The following is a 14,455-nucleotide window of genomic DNA, read 5'->3' on the forward strand; positions in this document are numbered from 1 at the left end:
ATGCTAAACGAGGCCTAAATAGTCTAGATTTTAAAGAGATTTTATTAATTCTTAGATTTTGGGAATCCTGAAATCTAATAAAACTATTATAATTCCTTTTTATTCTGATCATCAGGATCCAATCAAACGGCACCGTAGGACTTCTAGCAGCTTCCTTGGGTAAAGAGAACGCCGAGAAAACATTCCGCAGACCAAGGGTCACCGGAGCACCCGACTCGAGACGCCGTGCGCCGATTCCGAGACGGCGAAGGGGTCAGCCAGCCATCCATCAACGTTCAACGGGCGTTGGCCTGGGCCGGAAACTTTTGGGCGAGAAAAGCCAAAAGCCGCGGCTAATTAATCCGCCACCCACCAATGGAAGACCTCTTGTAATCCCCACCGCACCTCACAGTCTCCCGCGGACCCACACTCCCGCTCCGCTGCTCTCAGTCCCAGGCCCAGCCGACCAGCCCAGCGCGCGGTGGCAGCGCGCACACGGCAATGCGGAAGGACGCTGCCGCCGCCGGCATTGCGCCGGGTTCGGCGCCCGCACTACTCTGCTTCGACCTCAAGCCCTTCCTCGCTGCGCTCACCGTGCTCACGCTCCTCGCCGCCGCCTGGCAGCTCCGCCCGTACCACTCCCTCCTCGCTTCCCCATTCTCCGCCGCGTGCCCGCAACCCACCGCCGGCGCCTCGCTCCCCCGCGCGCTCGCCGTCCACGCCAAGAAGGCCTCCTCCGCCGCCACCAACTCCACCGCTTCCTCCTCGCCGCCGCCGCCCGGCCCCGAGCGGCGGGAGTTCCGCGCCGTGGGCAGCGCGGCGGCGCTGTTCGTGCAGATGGGCGCGTACCGCGGGGGGCCCTACACCTTCGCGGTCGTCGGGCTCGCGTCCAAGCCCACGCACGTCTACGGCAAGCCCTGGTTCCGCTGCGAGTGGGAGCCCAACGGCGCGTCCTCCTCGCCGCCGATGCGCGCGGCCAAGACGTACCACATGCTCCCGGACTGGGGCTACGGCCGCGTCTACACCGTCGTCGTCGTCAACTGCACGTTCCCGCGCGTCCCCAACGCCGACAACGCTGGCGGCAGGCTCATCCTATACGCGCACTACGGGCCGTCGCGGTCCCCGGCCTCCCGCCACGAGCGGATCGTCGCGCTGGAGGAAAGCCCCGGCGCCTACGACGCCGCCGCGTTCCGGGGGACGCCGCCGCACAGGTACGACTACCTCTACTGCGGCTCCTCGCTGTACGGCAACCTCAGCGCGGCGCGGGTGCGGGAGTGGATGGCGTACCACGCGCGCTTCTTCGGCGCCCGCTCCCACTTCGTGTTCCACGACGCCGGCGGCGTCAGCCCCGACGTGCGCGCCGCGCTCGAGCCGTGGGTGCGCGCCGGCCGGGCCACGCTGCAGAACGTGCGCGCGCAGGCCGAGTACGACGGGTGGTACTACAACCAGTTCCTCGTCGTCAATGACTGCCTGCACCGGTACCGGCACTCGGCCAAGTGGACCTTCTTCTTCGATGTCGACGAGTACATCTTCCTGCCCGACGGCCGCACGCTCGAGGATGTACTCGCCGAGCTTGAACCGTACACGCAGTTCACCATCGAACAGAACCCAATGTCGAGCAAGTTGTGCGTCGATAATCCGGAGGCCGACTATTCCAAGTAGGTGACTCCTTATTTCCCCCAAACCGATCTGAATTTGAATTGCCGAACTATTCCAAGTATGGAATTGCAATGTAGGAGTAGCTTCTTGTGTAGAGTAACACTGGTTGACTAAAAGGCCCAATTGTTTGTGGGTTTGCTTCTAAAGTTGCTGCCTTCTTGCAATGCCACTCTCATAGAAGCAATATAGAAGTGGATTTATGCAATGCAGCTTCATTTTCCCTGTCTAGTTTATGTTTTTCAGATGTCCAGAGAATAGACAAGTCAGATTACATGATTAGGAGTCACCAATTCAGTAATCTAGTCACATTTCGATTGGCAATTGCTGCTTACAATGCAATCTTAGTTTCATGAGGCCGTTTTATTGCTCAAAGAAGTGATGGAATTGATTCTTCTTCACCTCAAACTTGTGCAGCCAATTGGGATTTGAGAAGCTGGTTTTCCGGAACTCGATCACTGGGGTGAGGAGAGACAGGAAGTACGCGATTCAGGCCAAGAACGCATACGCCACGGGTGTTCATATGTCTGAGAACGTCATCGGCAACACCACGCACAAGACGGAGCACCTCATCCGATACTACCACTACCACAACACCATCAACGTCCTCGGTGAGGTGTGCCGCGAGTTCGTCTCCATTCCGCCAAAGGGTGGCCTAACATGGTCCGAGAAGACACCCTGGTACTACGACGACAGCATGAAGCGCGTCGCCGATGCCGTGCGTGAGTTCGAGAGGGAGACCATCGGCGATGTGCGGCTATGACTGACCTGACCACAGAGATAAAAGAGCTGATCTCCAAGTACAGTGTGTATTGCTGTGAGCCATTCAGGAGGGGCTTGGCGACTGCATTACTGTCTTCCGGATGTTATGAAGCAGACGTTAACTGTGGTTTGGGGCTATCTGAGCTGACAGAGATGCAACGAAAGCGAAGCTGCAACCTCAAGGGGAAAATGGCAGATTGTGTGCCGGTGATGGCCCTGTGACTCTGATATGAGGCGAAGGTGAGGGTTCTTGTAAACAGATAGTATGTCATCAGTGTAAATTCCATTGTTTTATTGCTCAAATATACACATTGTATTCTCTTCTCGAAGTTTCAGCAATGTAGAAACCATTCAGAACCGTGCTGCATCAATGTAGATATGATTATTTACGGCATTATATTTTATTGGAACCATAAGATGGAGAGCCTAAGATGTCCGCTGTTTTTTTTCTTTCTGGCGGCTCATTTTGGAATAATAATCTGGAGTAGTAGAGGCCTAGCCTTGTTTAGCTGGCGAAAATTTTTGGAAAACGGTACAGTAGCACTTTCGTTGTTATTTAGTAATTAGTGTCCAATTATAGTCTAATTAGGCTTAAAAGATTCGTCTCGTGAATTTCGTATAAACTGTGTAATTAGTTTTATTTTTTATGTATATTTAATGTGTCATGCATGCGTTCAAAGATTCGATGTGAAGAGAAATCTTGAAAAATTTTGCAAACTAAACAGGCACTAGATGGTTTTGGAATTCTTGGAGCCATAAAGGCCTGCAGCTAGGAGAGCCTAGGAATGCAGAGAGAAAAAAGAAAAAGTAGGGACCGGAGGGTGGGCACGGCGTCATGGACTGTAGCGTTGTATGATTGGGCAAGGTTGGTTTTTGCTGGTCCATTGCAAGAGGCCGTGGTACGCAGAGCTGCTGCTGCTGCCTTCCTTGTCATGGCATTCCTAGTGTTTGCTTAGTTTCTAAAAAGTTTTCCAAAAAGTGCTACAGTAGTTATCACATTGAATCGTGCGATACGTGCATGAAACATTAAATGTAGACGAAAAAAAACTAATTGCACAGTTTGATTGAAAATTACGAGATGAACGTTTTGAACCTAATTAGTCCATAATTAAACACTAATTACTAAATAAAAACGAAAATATTACGGTAGCTAAATTTTCAAAATTCGTGAACTAAACACAGCCGTACATGTTCCTTCCTGCTCGTTGCGTGGTGGGCCAAATGCCCCATGCCACATTTGTTGGCGCGTTAAGGGTGACTAAGGGTCTCCATAAGATCAACTCAAGGCACTGTGTCATTTCGGTTCGATGTCACGTCATCATTTTTGCGGTGGATTATTAATTGGTTAGTGTCCTATCAATCACCTGTAGATTCTTCAAAGTTGTTGAATTTGGCTCCATTCGCGTGTCCTTAAATCCGGCTTAATCTGTTTATTTTTTCATCCAAAACAGTATTTTTCTCTCACAAATTCCTTCAGTATTTCTCCAAACCATTCAGATTCCTTTTCTGTTCAGATTTAGGATCATTTCTTCTTTTTCAAGATTGGAAAATAATTTTTTTTTTAGGAAAGATTGGATATTAATTAGTACTCCGTACTCTGAATATGGCAAGAGGCACGTACTCCGTACTCTGAAAGAGCTGGTGAGAGTGACACGTACTCCGTACTCTGAATATGGCAAGAGGTAATCCCCACAATTACTAGCACAACTGTTTTTATTCTTGCAGAAGCAGGGACAGTTGCGTGCTTGTAAACTCCCGTTTTAGATTTCTGAAGAGCAACGTTTGGTTCCGGACTGGAAAATGGGAGATTCTTCAGAAATCTCCTGCTGTAAACTCATGTTCTATAAACAATATGTAATCCAGCAGGACATTCTTCTGTGCTAGGTCTACATAGTCATATTCGTTTAGCTAAAATTTGGCTTATACTGTGAGAAAAAAATACTGGTCGTTGAAAAATAAGATACGCCGGTCATAACTGTACGATTAAAGTAGGACGCCCACCCGGTGCGCTGGATTCGGTTCCAGGCAGGCTCCCAGGCCCAGGCTTCCAGCACATGAAGAGAAGAGACCTGTCTATCCATCCACACGCAAAAAAGGAGCGAACGTTCGGCACAGACTGAAAAATAAACTAAAATACTGTTTCAGCTAATTATTATAAGAGAAAAATATTATTCTGAAAACACTGTTCACGTAAACAGTGAAAGTGTGACTGCGCTGGCCAGCGCAGGCCCAGCCGGCCAGCCAGCCGAACGCAGCATTGGTGATCCGTGGCCCGTGGCCCGTGGGGATCCACGGACGCCGGGAGCCGTTGTGGACTCACAGCGCGCCGGGAACTTGACAGTGTTTTTTCTGACTCTCCGAAAAAACACAGAGTTTTTACGCTTGCGTACGAGCGTGGCCAGGAGCACTCCAGACTTTCAGAGAGTCAGAACAAGTGTTTCAGAGGATTGAGGTCCCGGGACCCGGGAGCTGCACAGTTGCTGCTTGTCAGTCATCTGTGCACCTCGTTACATAAGGGCATGATGTGGTGCTACAGTTGCTTCTTAACCTTGGCAACGTGGTTTCAGGGTTGGTACAGGGATGCATATGACTGGACGAAATTGTTAGGAGCTGCCAACAACAAATGCGTACTCCTCGGCAAGAAAGATCATGTGGAACCCGTATCTGCTTCCCTAGATCGGGGCTCTATGATAAGAGCTTTTTTTTCTGGATCGGACATCTTGCCCGTATTTCATTAAGAAGAAGATTTAGAAGTCATACAAACGAACAGACCTAGAACGCGTACGCGGGCGAGGGGCCAGCACACAACCACCAGGGGCAGCCCTAAACTACCAGGTTTACATTGATCAATTACATATTTATCTGTTGTCGCCACCACAAAGGGCAAAGTGCCGCTAAAGAGATAGACGACGTAGAAACTATGTTTCTAGGCGGGGCGAACGGGCCTGCGAGCCCGCTCCTTCATGCCCGGGAAGAGCACCTCCATGGCTTCCCTGGTCGTCGGCGAAAGCGGGAGCTTGAACGCCGTCTAGAACTCGTCAAACGAGGCCTCGTTGGGCAGCTGTGTCTCCACTTTGACACCAATGCGTCTCATCATTACCTTGCGTGCATGTGCCTCCGGCTCTTTGCAGCGAGGCGGGCGCTTCTCTTCGGGGGCAGGCCGCCCGCGCCTTCTCCGCCCTTGTCACATGAGCACGCGGCGGTGCGGAGCGTAGTGGCTGCAGCAAAGTCTTCTTGAAGATGTTGATGAAGCCATCAACAGGCAACGTATGTGGTTCCTCAGTTCCCCCGGTGACAACGGGTGAAGCTGCATCGGCCTGTTCACCGTCTGGCACGTCCAGGAAGTCATGGGCCAGGGGTGTTATGCAGCCACGTGACAGCGAGCTGCGGCCCAAGATGTACTCCTCCGGCCCAGAGAGGCAAAGATCCTCCTCATGAGCCAGCCCGCTGAAGAAAGTCGCAGCATCCGCACGGTAGTCCCGAGCACCAAACAGAAAGTCCAGCCCATCAGCCGGCCCATCCGGAACGAAGGCATTGTGGCCTGAGAGCAGCTCCATTTTCAAATCTAGGGCGGACCCCATGAATCCGCGATGAGGCGTCCGCTGACAGCTTTCCAGGGCGTGCACAGCAGCGCCTCGACGAGCAATGAGGCGAGAGGGAGGAGTGAACTTCCTCCACGGCACCCGCGTCGACACGCGTCCTCAGCGTGGCGGGTTTCGCGCTGACGCTCCCACCGCGGCGCGCGGCGCCTGGAAAGGGCAAGTCACATCACCAACGATAACTGACTACCTCGACTGACGTGCCCGAAAGGCCGGCCCCGACCCAGGCCCAAGCCGCGGCTCATCGGCGCCGCCGAACCTAGTTGTCCGCGGCCTTGCGCCGCCGCCGCCCCTGGTGGCGAAGCCTGGATGGTAACCATCGTGCTCCTCCTCCGGCTCCGGCACCGCCATAATCATCTCATCCGGCACAAGATCGGGATGAGCACCCCAGGCTGCCACGAAAAGTTCGCGCTCGTCGTCCGGATCGGCCAGAGCGTCGGAGTTGGCAATATCCACCTTGGCACTGGAGGAAGCCAAGATGGCCTGCTCCGTCGCCGCAGACCTTGCATGGGAGGGGATGCCCTTCATCCCGACGAGGACACGATAACGGAATGCGCCTGCTCCACCTTCACCACCGAAGCGCGAAGGGAGCACCCGCCGGCGATGGGGTGCGCAGCACCAGCTCGAGGTCTTCATGATTGGTGAACCGAACGATGAAATCATCCGGTCTAGTCCGCCGCACCGAAACACGATCGTCTGTAATACCGAAGTGTTCGCGGAGGTGGTCGAGCATCATCGCCGGGGAGACCGCCGGCCGAGTGCCCACAACAAGGGCCAGCAAGGCAAGCGCCAAGGCGTCTTCCGCCGCCTGTAGCTCCGGTGTCCGGGGCACCTCGACGAGTTGCAGTAACGGCGTCCTGGCCCGCGTCCTGGGCGACGTTGGAGGCGCCTGCACACGGCGGAGAAGTGAGCGTGGGACGCCACGCTGGCGCTCCGACGAGTCAGGCGGCGGGTTGCCATCCCCGCCAGCCACCACGCCAACCGCATCGTCGACGTCCGCCACGAGGCCCTGCTGCGGCGGAGCGGACGGCTCCCCACCCACAGGCTCATCAACCACTGGCTCCGGGGACGGAGGATCGCATACCGGCGGGACGGATGGCTCCCGTCCGGTGGATGCCGAACGCCCGGAGACGGTGTCCGCCGACAACGCGCCACGGGTGTAGGAACAGCACCGCGGAGCGCCCCAACCAAGGCTGGAAGTCCGCGCAGGAGAGCGGCCACACTTGCCCTCAGGGCGACCCGTCACCGGCGGCAGTGGGCAGTCCCTCTCGTGATGGCCCTCGCGCTCGCAGTTGTGTTGGGGTTTAGTCCCACATCGTGTATCGATGGTAGGGGAGCATAACATATAAGGCGGAAGAACCCTCACCTATAAGGCTAGTCTTTTGGGTTGGAAAGACCCAAATGTCTTATATGTTGTAGCTCCGGTGGACCTAGGGCCTGTGGAAGCGTAGGCTCGTGGTAACGAGCCGGGCCGGCTGCAAGCCAGCTCCAAGATCGTGAACTCAGTGGTCACCACCGGTTCCAACAATTGGTATCAGAGCCTATGGTCAGAAAAAAAATAAACCCGATAAAAAAATCTCGAGCGTCACATATGGCGGGGGCACCCCGATGTGTGACTAAGGGGGAGATTGTTGGGGTTTAGTTCCACATCGTGTAGCGATGGTGTGGGAGCACAACATATAAGACAGGAGAAGCCCCCACCTATCAGGCTAGTCTTTGGGGTTGAGTAAGGCCCAAAGACCTTATATGTTGTAGCTTCGGTGGACCTGGGACCTATAGGAGCGTAGGCTCGTGGTAACGAGCCGGGCCGGCTGTAAGCCAGCTCCAAGATTATGAACTCCCACAAGCCGGGCCGGCTGTAAGCCAGCTCCAAGATTGTGAACTCGGTGGTCACCACTGGTTCCAACAATTGGTATCGTGAGCCCATTGTCAGAAAAGCTAAACCCGATAAAAAATCTCGAGCGTCACATATGGCGGGGCACCCCGATGTGTGACTACGGGGGATATTATTGGGGTTTAGTCCCACATCATGTAGCGATGGTAGGGGAGCATAACATATAAGGCGGGAGAACCCTCACCTATAAGGCTAGTCTTTTGGGTTGAAAAGGCCCAAAGGCCTTATATGTTGTAGCTCTGGTGGACCTAGGGCCTGTGGGAGCGCAGGCTCGTGGTAACGAGCCGGGCCGGCTGCAAGCCAACTCTAAGATCGTGAACTCGGTGGTCACCACCGGTTCCAACAAGTTGAAGCAACGTGAAGGGAACGTGCAGTCTGCCCTGACATGATCCGTGGCAAGGCAGTTGAAACATTTACCGACCAGCGCAGCAGGAACCAGACGCCGCGGAACAGCGATGCGCCGCCAGCGCCGGCGGCTCTGGACCTGGCGGAACCCGTCAGCGTCCGGCTCGACCGACTTGCGCGCCGGGTGCACAACGACAGAGGCGAGCCTTCTCGGCGGCGACGGAACCCGTGTCACATCGGGCCGGGCATCAGCCATGAAACTCCCGCGCCGAGCTGGACACCGGCGGCGGCGACGTTGCCGGCGCGGATGCTAGACAGCCTTCCCTCGCCCATCAACAGGGGCCTCGTCATCCTCCTCGAACGAGGCCTCGGAGTAAGTGAAGGGAAGCCTCTCCTTGGACCACCCCCCCCCCTCCCCCAAAGGGCTCCATTGGGGTCTGCCCGTGCTCCGAGCGGCTTCCTCGTCCTCGACCTCATCCGCCCATGAGCGGCGAGAGCAGGAGGCAGGCTCCATGGTGGAGATGGTCGGTGTGGTCGGAGTGACCGACGGCGAGGGCTTTGGTGGACGCCGGGGCCGGAGTGGCCACCGGTGGGAGGAAGCGGGGGGCTCAGCCACTCACTTCAGTTTGTGCCGGCGACGGCGAGGGCTTTGGTGGACGCCGGAGCCGGACTAGCCACCGGCGGGAGGGAGCAGGGGGCTCAGCCACTCACTTTAGTATCTGCACTTATCCCTAGTCACACACGTACTCACGCTCGCCTTTGCTTCGATTGCAGCCACCCAGCTCCACTCCTGGTCTTCTGCGCACGGACGACGCCTGCCTCGCCCATCACCAACTGGATTTTTTTAATATTTTTTAAAACTATTTTTAAATCGCCTATTCGTATGGCGCGGTGAATTAAAGCTCTTTGGCACGGCTCATCCAAAACGGCTTCACCGGTGAAGCCAAAGCCGGTGAAGCCAGAAAAACTGGCTTTTCCCGGCTTCTAGTTCATTTTAACTCCGGCTTACAAAATGGCTTCACGCTACCGTGCCTCGATTTGCGTAAAAAAGATGAAGCCGAAGCCGACATAAGCCGTGCCAAAAAGGCCTCCTAGTTTGCCGCGCCATGGCGTGGCAGGGGCGATGACATGGCCGCTGAACGCTGATGTGGCTGGGCTCCTGCGCCGCTGAGAATGGCGCGGCAATGCTCCCGCCGGCCACAGCACGAAGGACGAGGCGGCTGCGCAGGCGCCGCCCGCGTTCGTCGTCGGGCCCAGGGGCAGGGAGCTGCTGCTCCCGCCGCCGTCCTCCAACTACGAGGCGTGGGACCTCTCCGACAGCGAGTCCGCGCCGGCCTCCTCCTGGGCCACGCTCCCCAACAGGTACGCCGCGCCGCCCGGCCCTTCGTTCCCTGCTCCTCCTCCGCCGCCGTCGGGGGACCAGGCAGCAGCTAGTAACAATGCTCCCTCTTTCCTCTGTTCCTGCAGGGCGCTGCTGTGCCGGTCTCTGCCGCAGGACGTCGGCCGGTGCACGTGCGTCATCGTCAGGGAGGCGGCCACTGGCGCCAGAGGCGTCGCGCTCTACTCCCTCTACACTACACCAACGTGAGCTGTCCTCCGAGCTGCATTGTTTGAAATCTGAAAGGAGATGTCAGAGCAATCCGAGGTTAATTTGTGTTTGTGGAATGGCGCAGGAGGGGCAGGGGCGGCAGGACCGCAAGCTAGCGGTGGCGCGGCACCGGAGGAGGAGGGGCAGGTCCGAGTTCATCGTGGCGCAGAACCAGGACGGCATCTTCTGCACCTCCGACAACAACTTCCTCGGCACGGTGGGCGCCAACCTGGTCGGATCCAAGTACCAAATCTGGGGCCAGGTACGTCCACACCTCAAATCATGCTTCTTCCTGAATCCTGATTGCGTTGAGCACTTGATGAGCAAATGTTCATGGCTGTCAGGGGAGCCGAGCGGACGAGCTGAAGAACCAGTCGAAACGGCTTCTTGGCGTTGTCGCGTAAGATCCGACCGACCTCAAAATCCATCAGGAATCAGATGCTCCCTTCCGGAATGCTTCTTGACCCAGAGTTTTTGGTTCCTTCAGGTTTGCCCCCACCATCACCATGCTCACCGGGAGTTTCAGAAGCATGAGGGCATGGATCCCCAAGAACCAGTCCATGCAGCTCAAGACCAACAATTCTGCTCAGGTAAGTTCAGATGAAAAAAAAAATTCAACATTCAGCGAGCTAGTTTGGAGTCAGGCAGATGGTTCTTATTGACTATGGAAGTTTGCAGATTCAGCATGTCAGTGGGCTCCCAAAGGATTGGCAGGAGAAGAAAAGCAGATGATTGTTGATGTAAGGAGTTCATGACAGCTTGCCCTGTTCGTTTGGGCTGATTTGGCTTACAACACATGGTTGAAAAGTATTGTTGGTTGGTTTGGTGTGAGAGAAAAATACTGTTCGTTGGCTGATAAGCCATGGCTTATAAGCCAAATACGACCGAACGGTGCTTGTTTGATGCGTATTCCTCGGAGTGGTATCTCAACTCTCAAGAGGCAAGGTGATGATTGTTTGCAGTGTTCGGCTGGCATTTTTTGGCTGGCTGGTTGGTTACAGTTTTCAGCCGAAGCAGTGTTTTTCTCTCACAACATTCCAGCATAAACAGTATTTTCCAGCATGAACCCTAAGAATTTAAGTCCAGCCGAACACTGCCGTTGATTTGTGTTGTTATGGTTCCGTGTGCCTCTTCACGACAGATGACAAAGCGCTACGAACTGGACTTCAGAGAGAGGGCAGGAAGGATGGGGTACAAGGTGCAAACATCGGTCAAGAATTTTCAGATGACTTTGGAGGTAACATTTCATTTGTCTGGTTCATACGTATCAAAGATCACAGCAGTCATAAGATACATGTAACTTTGCTTGGCAGGAAAACGAGAGGCAGACAGTGTTGCGGCTTGGTAGGAGATAATTGGAATTTTGCCATTATAAAACGTGGGCTTCGCTCGTTTGCCGTCCCGTAAAAGGGATTCGTTCGTTTGCCATTATAAAACTAGACACACACGCTATAATGCCCTTTCAATATTTTTTTTGCCAAATGTAATCATTTTTTTCGTGGGCTCTTTTCTTTCATGTTTTGCCCCTGCTCACCAGCATCCTTATCCAATCCATTCGATCTCATTCGTTCTCACAGGACATACACTCGCCAGCACCCCGCCGACATCGCCACGGCACGGATCGACGGCGTGAAGTGATGCATCGGGTGCGGTGTATCCTTGTAAGGCCAACGGAGGAAGAGGAGAGGCGAATGGTGGCCTGTGTGGGTAGATTGGGCGAGCTCGAGCTGGCTCGGCTATGGCGGCGGTGGCGGATGTGGGCGCTGGAGCAGGCGAGAGAGCTCGGGGAGGGGCGGTGTGGCGGCAGCGTGCCTCTGCGGTGTCAAGGGTGGCTTTTATAGGTCGAGGAGGGGAGGGAAGGGGCAAGGACCCGAGCTCGGGGCATGCCATCCGTGGCGGCCTTGACCCAGCACATGCGAGACTAGCGGAAGGGAGCGGCTGCGTCTAGCGAGGGTGGAGCGGGGACTCGGTGATGGAGTTGGACCGGGGAGTCGGAAGGGGTCCGTGCGGCTTGCTCGGTCCCTGCGCGGCTATGGCGGAGACGACGGGGATGAGTCGGAGGAGGGGGATGACAAGACAGGCCCACTCGTCAACGGGCGGTGAGCAGGGGCAAAATGGGAAAGAAAAGAGGCCGCGAAAAAAAATTAAATTTGGCAAAAAAAAATACTCAAAGGGCATTCCAACGAGTGTGTCCAGTTTTATAATGGCAAATGAGCGAATCCCTTTTGCGGAATGGCAAACGAGCGAAGCCCAAGTTTTATAATGGCAAAATTCCAATTATCTCGCTTGGTAGGGTTGGGAAATCCAAGTACATAATGGATTTTAGGTAACAAAAAAAGCCTCACCCAAATTACTCCAGTGCTTTCGGTTCAATTGCGAGATCAGTTTCATCTCAGAAAAATGTGTTCTGCAGATACCCGCTGACCGGCTACCAAGCGTTCTGCATTTGCCTGGCATCGATCGACGCAAAGCTGTGCTGCACCCTGTGAAATGGGAGCCATGCGAGGGAGTGTTTGTTTTTTACCTTTAGTAGCTGATGTAATCTAAGCGGTTCTGTACTTCCAGTCTTCCAGCTTCTCACCTTGAGAAGGCGATTGAATAAAAGATCATGCTAATACGCGATTATCCTTTTGCAACTTGAGTGTTACTTAATCGGTCAAGCAATGTTTTATAATAGAAATAGCAAACAAGTCTAGTTACACCAAACTGTCGGCGTTTATACACTTGCCAGCCTTGGCACACTCGACCTATCTGCAGTTCTGCACTCATCATCCACACATGCGGGCAGCTTGTTGCAAACACATCGTCAATTCGTCATCCTCCCTTTTGGTGGTAGTTGATCCTTGTACTTCCGCCAAGCCATACTTGTGTTGTACTTGCATCCTATGCATACAGAAGCAGAACTGATGTACTGGCACAGCAGCGCCCTGCAGGAACAGAGGAAAGAGGGAGCATTGTTACTGGCTGCTGCCTGGTCCCCCGGCGACGGCGGCAGCGGAGGAGGGAACGAAGGGCCGGGCGGCGCGGCGTACCTGTTGGGGAGCGTGGCCCAGGAGGAGACCGGCGCGGACTCGCTGTCGGAGAGCTCCCACGCCTCGTAGTTGGAGGACAGCGGGGGGGAGCAGCAGCTCCCTGCCCCTGGGCCCGACGACGAACGCGGGCGGCGCCTGCGCAGCCGCCTCGACCGCCTCGTCCTTCATGCTGTGGCCGGCGGGAGCATTGCCGCGCCATTCTCGGTGGCGCGTCAGTGCCGCATATCCGCAACAAGGGAGATGGATTGTTAGCAACAAGGGAGGATTGGAATCAGATGAACTGGAATTGGGGATCGGCGGCCAGCATAGGATAGATTTCAGACGGAAGAGTACTTGGGGAATATTACAAAAGTGATTACAAGTTCTTTGATAAGGAGCGCTGGAGTGGCCGCCCACACGACTATCGTGAAGGGCAGATATAACTTGCTGCTGGAGAGCCGAATTGGAACCGAGCCAAATACGGTTTTTATAGCGAATTAGGCCTTGCTGCAGGGAGAAAGGAGGCCTGGCAGAGTTGTCTACTGCAAGTTGAGCCAGTAATGCAGAAGCTTCAGGATCAGACTAATACCATTCTTGAATGGAAGATAACCACCGAAAGGAAGGAGCAGAAAGCGCCAGTAGTGTTTCACTGTGTTGGCATCGAGAAAGTGCATCAGCCACCCCATGGTCAATACCCCGGCGATACACAACTTTGTAGCGAAGGTTTTTCTGGCTCTCGCCACGGCGACGCCACGGCTCCGGCGTGTATGGCGTCCGCCATAGCGCCGTGGCGCCGATTGGCATCCTGTGGCGCCTTTGTGCGCTGTGGCGGGCGCAATAGATGGTGAGGGTGAGGGTGAGGCCGTGAGGGTACCTGTATAGGCCGAGTGGCCGATTGGAGCCCTCCGAGACCGAGCCCGAGACGCAATCGCAAGCAGCCCTCCGAGCCGCCGCCACCGTCGGCCGCCGGGACGGTCGCCCTCCGCCCGCCCCCGTGCTCGCGACCAGCTAGCCGTCGCCGTGGAAGGACACCGCGAGCCCGCCGTCGGTGGAGGGTTCCTGCACTGCGCCGCCGTGGCCGCCCCTGCGCACCACGGATCCGCGCTGCTCGGGGAGGGAGAAGAGGCAGCTGAGCTAGATCTGGCCTCGCCGCCGCCGGATCCGGCCTCCACACGCGCCGATGCCACCGGTCAGAGAGGGAGAAGAGGGAGCTGGCTCCAGTCGAAGAGAGGGAGAGTACGGGGGAGGGAGAGGGGCACGGTCCTGTGCGCCGTCGCTGGGGGAGAGGGGGAGTCGCTCGGGGAGAAGGGGAGAGGGAGTCGTGCTCGGGCGCAGTCGCTCGGAGGAGAGGGAGTCGCGCTTGAGCGCCGTCGCGGAGTGAGGAGAGGAGAGAGGGTGGAGTCTCTAGGGTTTCTGATTTCGTTTATATATTGATGATGGTAGTGGGCTGGTGTGGGCTAGCGGGCTAGGCCTGATTTACCGAGGCGATTGAGTTAGGATGCATGGGATGACTTTTGAGAGATGAGAGATTTGGAAGTTTGAGAGATGAGAGAGTTCTATGTCTTTTGTGCTACATTTACATTGCTATTTTGATTTGCTAATATTGTAGACTTGTCGATGT

The 14,455-nt window shown here is 55.3% G+C and overlaps 1 protein-coding gene, 1 long non-coding RNA gene and 2 pseudogenes across 2 annotated transcripts; 2 read left to right on the plus strand and 2 right to left on the minus strand.

Moving 5' to 3' along the window:
* Positions 1-355: 355 nt before the first annotated feature.
* LOC136521713 (galactan beta-1,4-galactosyltransferase GALS1-like) lies at positions 356-2,798 on the plus strand. Its single transcript, XM_066515477.1, has 2 exons — positions 356-1,637; positions 2,053-2,798. Exons 1-2 carry the CDS (start codon positions 481-483, stop codon positions 2,396-2,398), a joined length of 1,503 nt encoding a protein of 500 aa, XP_066371574.1. The 5' UTR covers positions 356-480; the 3' UTR covers positions 2,399-2,798.
* A 2,790-nt stretch (positions 2,799-5,588) lies between these two features.
* LOC136524302 (uncharacterized) lies at positions 5,589-7,341 on the minus strand (annotated as a pseudogene).
* A 934-nt stretch (positions 7,342-8,275) lies between these two features.
* Positions 8,276-12,422, plus strand: LOC136524303 (tubby-like protein 4; annotated as a pseudogene).
* A 49-nt stretch (positions 12,423-12,471) lies between these two features.
* Positions 12,472-13,551, minus strand: LOC136521954 (uncharacterized). Its single transcript, XR_010775725.1, has 2 exons — positions 12,856-13,551; positions 12,472-12,750 (listed from the first exon to the last, which is right to left on the minus strand). It is a non-coding gene; the product is annotated as an uncharacterized lncRNA (long non-coding RNA).
* Positions 13,552-14,455: the final 904 nt, after the last annotated feature.

The sequence above is a fragment of the Miscanthus floridulus genome, chromosome 18 (genome assembly GCF_019320115.1).
Source record: "Miscanthus floridulus cultivar M001 chromosome 18, ASM1932011v1, whole genome shotgun sequence".
Classification (NCBI taxonomy): domain Eukaryota; kingdom Viridiplantae; phylum Streptophyta; class Magnoliopsida; order Poales; family Poaceae; genus Miscanthus; species Miscanthus floridulus.

Bases quoted from the DNA above. Each gene is read 5' to 3' on its own strand.
- LOC136521713 (XM_066515477.1), top strand. From the start codon at position 481: ATGCGGAAGGACGCTGCCGCCGCCGGCATTGCGCCGGGTTCGGCGCCC. The intron at 1,638-2,052 runs GTAGGTGACTCC...AAACTTGTGCAG, and splicing joins CCGGAGGCCGACTATTCCAA to CCAATTGGGATTTGAGAAGC.